We start from the raw sequence: 7037 nt of genomic DNA on the forward strand, positions 1-7037 counted from the left end.
CCATTTTTTAAGAAGGGTAAAAACGATGACCCTGGGAGCTACCGACTTGTCAGTCTCACTTCCTTGTAGGGAAGGATTGTGGAGCAGATCCTCCTGGAAGTTATGCTAAGGCACATGGAAGAGAGGGGATTGACATTGGAGAACAAGGATGGATGGCTGAAACCAAAAACAAATCCTGCTTGCCCAACCTACTGGCCTTCCATGATGGTATATTTGTATCAATGGACAAGAGAAGAGCCACTGTCTGGACTTCAGTAAGGTTTTTGACATGGTACCCCTCAACATTCTTCACTTCAAATTGGAAGAATGTGCATACGATAAGTGGACTGTTCAATGGACATGGAAGTGGTTGCAGGATTGAACCCAGAGAATGATGCTCAGTGGTTCAGTGTCTGGATGGAGATCAGTGATGAGTGTTTCTCAGGACTCAGTGTTGAGAGCAGCACTCTAGTATCTACATCAGTGACACCAGCCAAGAGATGAAGTGCACCCTCAGCAAGTTTGCAGATGACTCCAACCTGCATGATGTAGTTGACGTGCCTGAAGAACGGAGTACTGTCCAGAGGGACCTACACAGAGTTGGACAATGAGCACAGGAGAACCTCATGAAGTTCAACAAAGCCAAATGCAAGGTATTGCACCTGGCTTGAGGCAACCCCTACTACCAATACAAACTGGAGAATGAAAGGATAGAGCACAGCCCTGCTGAAAAGGACTTGGAAATACTGGTAGATGGCAAACTGTACATGAGCCAACAATGTGCCCTCGCAGCCCAGATAGCCAACCATTATCTTGGGCTTCATTAAAAGAAGCAAGGCTAGCAGGGCAAGGAAGGTGACCCCGTCCCTCTGCTCTGCAATGGTGAGGCCTCACATATAGTACTGCGTCTAGATGTGGAGTCCTCAGTACATGAGAGACATGGACCTGTTGGAGCACATCCAGAGGAGGGCCACAAAAATGATCCAAGGGATGGAACTTTCCTACAAGAATAGTCTGAGAAAGCTGAGGCTGTTCAGCCTGGAAAAAAGAAGGCTTCAGGGAGATCTGATAGCAGCCTTTCAGTATTTAAATGGAAACTACAGAAAGGGAGGATATAGACTTGTAATAGGACAAGGTGAAATGGTTTCAATCTAAATGAGTATAGATTTCTGTCAGATACAAGAAAAGTCTTTTGCAGTATGATTGGTAATACACTGGAACAGGTTGCCTGCAGCTGTAGGGGAAGCCATGTCCCTGGAGACATTATATTATGTACAATTGCACTAATGTTTAGTGGTTCTGTTGTAATGCTTCTGTGACCTGTGATTCTTCGCAGTGTAAAGGGAAAGCTTAACCGTTCTAATCTCTTACATGATTCTAAACCCACTCTGCACTATTTTTTAGGTCTGCATACAGGGCAGTAGCAGAAGTAGATATTGGTTATGTGCTGTCATGTAAATTATTTTAAAATGGCAGTTGGCAAAATATCTATTTCAGGGTTGCCATTATTATTTATTTTCTCCTGGAATGCAATTGGGTTCTTATCTCTTATTTTTTATCATTAAAGAGTTAATTTGCACTGGTCATTGTTAGTTGACACTCGTATATAGTTGTGTAACTCTTCCATAAAATTTGCATGTTTCAGTGTTCTTATTTTTTAGATCTGCTAGTCATGAATTAATTGTATGTAGGTAAGCTGGTTAGGTTGTTGTTAAGACAAGTCATAACTAATCCCAACAGCTTCCTATTTTAAAGGTGAACTTAAATAGAATGTGTCCTTTTTAGCAAGTGCTGTAGCTTGCATCTTGTTAGAATGTTCATTTTTAGCTAGTGGAAGATAAAATTATAATGTAAAATGCTATTTTATAGCAGTATTTACAATTTAGGATAAAATCACAATTTTCTGAATTAAATAGTTTAGCTTTAGTCAGTTGGAAGGAAGACCCTCATGACGTTGGTCCATGTTCTGTTACAGCTAGTGTCTTGTCTCTTAATATTGGATGCTTTAGAAAATGATCATTCAGGAATCTCTGTAACTGTATAACCAGACACAGAAATACCTTTTTATTTGTTGCTATGGATTGCTTTGACCAAGAGCAGAAAGATCTGTAAGTTTCACTTTTATACTATTTGAAGTCCTTCAGTGAACCCTAGAAGCATTTACTTTTTAAGATTTTTTTTTAATTAATAACATTATTTTTAATCCCTTCAATTTTTAAACTATGATATTACCTTGTAGCACTGATTACTGCAAGTTAATGATATACAGAAAAGCTACATCCACATAAGAGCTTTAGTATACTGCAATAATAATTAAAAGGGTTAGCTTTTATGACAGCATATAAATGTGCTACTTAGGAAAAGTGTACACAAAATATGCCTCTGTTCCTGCTTCTGACTGAAGTATTCAGTAAAGAAAATTCCATGCTAAATCAATATGAGAATAATGTTATAAGGAATAACTTTTTGGAAAATCCTTCATACTGTAATTCATGATACTGCATTGTTTCTATGGTGCCCATAGGAAAGATGGGGAGGGAATCTTTTTCAGGGAGTGTAGCAGTGCAACAAGGACTGATAGCTTTAAGCTAAAAGAGGGTAGAATTGGATTAGATACTAGGAAGAAACTTTTTACTCAGAAGAATGTGTGGCACTGGCACAGGATGCCTAGAGAAGCTGTGGTGCCCCATTCCTGGAGGTCCTCAAGGCCAGGTTGGATGGGACCCTGGGCAGCCTGAGCTGGTGGGAGGGCAGCCCTGCCCACAGCAAAGGGTTGAGTCTGAATGATCTTTAAGTTCACTTCCAACCTGAGCGATTCTGTGATTCTGTTCAGACCCTTTTAAATTCTTAGTGTATATGTCTCACTGTATTATAAATTAAATTATGCTGTACTGTCATTTCAGCAAACCTGCAATCTGGAAAATGTAAAGCCTGAAACAAAGCGGTACCTAGACAAATCAGTTCAAGTGGGAAAAAGAAATGGACTCCATCTTCCTAAAGAAGTACAACATGTAAATATGGTTCTTAGTTAATAAATCAAAGGGAAACTTTTTGAAGAGATTGTATTATTCTTGTGTAGTAAGTGTTTGTGCCTATGGTCTTGCTTAATTAGTGCTCTAATTTTAACTGTTCTTATTTCTATGTCCATCTTTTAAACTCTAATTATCATTAGTTTTTAAAATTAATTTGTTGGATTCCTCACTCAGTGGATATAGGTGGTATACGCGACTTTTTTTTTTTTGGTCCAAATTAGATTCATAACCAAAAGGCTTCTCGAAAACATTAACTGTGAGCCCAAGCTTCAGAAGCACATATGTAGTAACTATCATGAAGTCACAGATATTTTAATTTCAAATATTAACCATCATTATAAAATGACTCCAAGACTTTAGCTCTAGGTAACTTCAAGGGAGCTTTGAGAATCTTGGACCCATTAGAGGAGAAATTAAGCACATAAAAGCACTTTTCAATTCTGAAAGGTATAGAAGTAAACTTGTTGGTGTTTGAGAAGCTGACATAATTTAAATTTTGAACTGATGTTGTGTAACCATCAGTTACGCTTCTCAAAGAGACTTCTGTCTTTTCTGAAAATAATCATTCTTTATGTACATACTTAAGTTAGTGAAAATGTTGTTTCGTGTGTATTTGTATACCACCAATCCTTCTAACGAGATTTTTAAATACTTTATAAGTAGGTAATAGTTGAGCTATATTTAAGTAAAATTTCTATTAATTTTATTTTATGCCAAATTTCGTGTTTGTTTGGTATTTTCATTACTTGTGGTTACAGTGTTCATTGAACTTGCCAGTAAGGGGCAGTCATGCTATAAAATACATTAGAACATATTTCAGATATGTGTACAGGAGGATTTTAAAGTGAATTTGGAATGCTTTTATCTAGTGTGGATATTCTTTTTTCCTGCCTCTATTCTGGTTCAAAAAAAGTGTTTTTTAAAGGTTGCATCCATTTTTACTTGTTTGATACTCTGTGATTTCAGATTTATACTTACAATTTTAAGTAAAATAAAATGGATGTTATCGCGTAATGCTGTCAGAGAACTTGTTTGTACTCAGTCCCAGTCTCAGTTGAAAACATGTTTGAAATTGTTAGAGCACTAGACTCAGCCTTGGGCTTATTGGCAGCTAGATTACTCAAGACAAAAGAAGGGTAAAAATGAGCTCAGGGGCAGGGGAGACGTGATACTTCCTGCAATATGTTGCTCAGCCAATAGCAGTATTCAGTGTAGGCTAGCAGAGAACCTAACTGGAAAAAATTAAATACTGTTCAAGTGGAAGATAAGTAATTGCCAGCTGATTTTTTTTCCCCACTAATTTTAGTTTATACCCAATATAGGAAATAATGAAAATGAAGAAAAAATTAAGTGAGCTGTGTATAGACTTCAACAAAAACCTGAATGAAGAAAATATGTTTCTTATATTTTCCAAAGAAGAGCTTGGTGAGTACTATGCTTGTATTTTTTCCTTTTCTTTGCCTTCCAGTATTGCAGGTAGTCTTTTATTGGCCCCGTGAATGATGGTTAGATAAAATGAAATTCCAGCTGTATTCCATTCTTAATTCTTCCCCAAGGAAAGTTTAGAATCACAACTTGCAAATGCTTAAAATCTCTTTGTAGACCTGTGCTTACTGAAGTTACACCTTGCATAAAGTTAGCATATCTGCCCTACCTTTTTATTTCTGTAACATTACTCATCCTTGCTTCTTTTCTCAGTTCTCCAATATCAGGCAATCCAACATGTGTTATGTTCTTTACAACTATCTGAACAACTTTTCTGTCATGCAAGATATTTAAGTCACTGAAATCATTTAAATTGATCTAGAAGTCATACAATCATACGAGGCTTGGGTTGGAAAGGACTTTAAGGCTCATCCCATTCCAACTGCTGTGAGCAGGGTTGCCACTCACCAGATCAGGCTGCCCAGGGTCCTATCTGTCTTGGCATTGAATGCCTCCAGGGATGGGGCATCCACACCTTCTATGGGCAACCTGTTCCAGTGTGTCACCACCCTCTGAGTAAAGAATTTCCTACTTGTACCTAACATAAATGTATTTCACATAACAGAAGACTTAGAGATGCATTTCTGGAGAGCATAGCATAAAATATAAACTACTTTCCGACATCATGATTTGTTTTCATCTGGTATCTTTACATTTTTTCTTTTGCTCACTAGTAAAGCGTTTCAAAATTTATTTTATTTGGCTTAGCAAGTATTAGGAAATAATAGTATTAATAGTATTAGCAGACAGAAGAATTGTATTTCCGTTTAAACTCCCGATGTCAAATTAGGTAGCAGCAAAACAATTGCAATAATGTAACAACAACAAAAAAAAGAGGTGAGTAGATAATTCTGAGAAATATTCTTTATTGAATTGTGTTCTGTAGAAGGCCTCCCTGATGACTTTATAAAGAGTTTAGAGAAGACTGAGGAGAACAAATATAAAATAACGTTAAAATATCCTCACTATTTTCCTGTTATGAAGAAGTGCTGCATTTCAGAAACAAGGAGAAAAATGGAATCTGCCTTTAACACAAGATGCAAAGAGGTACATTGTATATTGCCTTTTTTTTACAAGGGAACAACAGGGTTGAAATATGGACATTCAGATGTTAGATTTGAACTCTGTAAATTGTTTAGTACTGTGAAATTAAAACCTGTTAATATAATCTTCAACATTTCCTTGCTTCACATGCGTGTATATGTATGCATCTTAAGATGTCAGTGAGTGCTGTTGATATAAGTGGCATTTTGAGAAAATGATGACTTTTTCTACAGAGTTCTGTAGTCACTTGCGCTTACTTCGCAGATGACACTGTCAGAATATGGCTTCTCTAGACCTTCAGGTTCTTCAGGATGGCAGTGATTATTTGAACATGTGTTCTAATTATGAAATGCAATTAAATGTGAAATTAATACACTGCATCTTGAGGAGGTCTTTAATTATATGTTAAAAAAAACACTAATTTTTTTTAAAGATTCATTTAATTAAATACATATCTGGAAATATAATTTGTTGAAAGAAAAGAAGATTTCACAAACAATTTGTTTTATGCTGATGAGAGCAGACACTAAATAGGTACAAAAATAATTAAAAGGCTAGAAAAGATAGAAGTGTCTTTCAGCCGGCAATTGTACCAACCATTCATTAGAGAACAATGTTAGATTTGTGCTTTTGTACTTGAACTGCTGTGAAATGTGAAGATCACAGGATAAAATGACACCAACAGATGTAAGTCAGAACACTTAAAGGAGTATGCTGTTGTAACTAGGGGGGCAACTTCAAACTTTGTACATTATACATACCTTGATTTATTCTTTTTTCCTGAGAAATCTTGCTTTTCTAGAAATCAAGATAACACAGTTAATGTTTTCATCTTCTCAGGGATCCTCTGCAATATCTAGGTCAGGGCCTGGGGCTTTTATGTTTCAGATCCCTTTCTCTGGCTGCTATTGCCAGAACATTGACAAACAAGCAGATAAGCTTTGAATGTTAGCACAATAGCTTTGTGATCTGTCTTAACCACTAACAAGCAATTAAGAATTTTGTCAGCCGTGTCCCTGCCATATTTTACATTTAAATGGTTGATAAATGAAATAATATTTTTGCAAGAATCAGGGATTTGTTATCCTTAAAACAACTGATATATCTTTCGATTAATTGAAATAGATTAATTATAGTAGGGAATGTAATGGCTCGGATTGACTAGAAAGCTAGATGTCTAGCTACTTGTGATCAAGTGCTTTGAAAAATTTCAAAAATCTCGCTAAACTTATGTTTTCTTTTATATTTATGTCTTAAAGTGTCTTATTTTATACGTTTTCTATTTGCAATGATTACAGATATTTATGTAATTTTGATAACATAGATTTCCTGGTTTCAGTTCACAGATTTGCTTGCTTTCTTTTTCAGGAGAAACACCAAAAATTCTTCAGCAGTTGCTTCCACTAAGAGCAAAAGTAGCAGAGCTGCTTGGTTATAATTACACACGCCAACTTTGTTTTGGAGGTAACGAACTGCAAAGAGCACAGATAACGTAAC

At 36.2% G+C, this 7037-nt stretch overlaps 1 protein-coding gene across 1 annotated transcript in view; it reads left to right on the forward strand.

Moving 5' to 3' along the window:
- Positions 1–7037, forward strand: part of NLN (neurolysin) — a 36974-nt gene that overhangs the window by 16470 nt on the left and 13467 nt on the right. Inside the window, 3 exon segments of the mRNA XM_031557251.1 lie at positions 2883–2990; positions 4334–4436; positions 5383–5543. Coding sequence (XP_031413111.1) covers positions 2883–2990; positions 4334–4436; positions 5383–5543 — 372 coding nt within the window.

The sequence above is a fragment of the Meleagris gallopavo genome, chromosome Z (assembly GCF_000146605.3).
Source record: "Meleagris gallopavo isolate NT-WF06-2002-E0010 breed Aviagen turkey brand Nicholas breeding stock chromosome Z, Turkey_5.1, whole genome shotgun sequence".
Classification (NCBI taxonomy): Eukaryota; Metazoa; Chordata; class Aves; order Galliformes; family Phasianidae; genus Meleagris; species Meleagris gallopavo.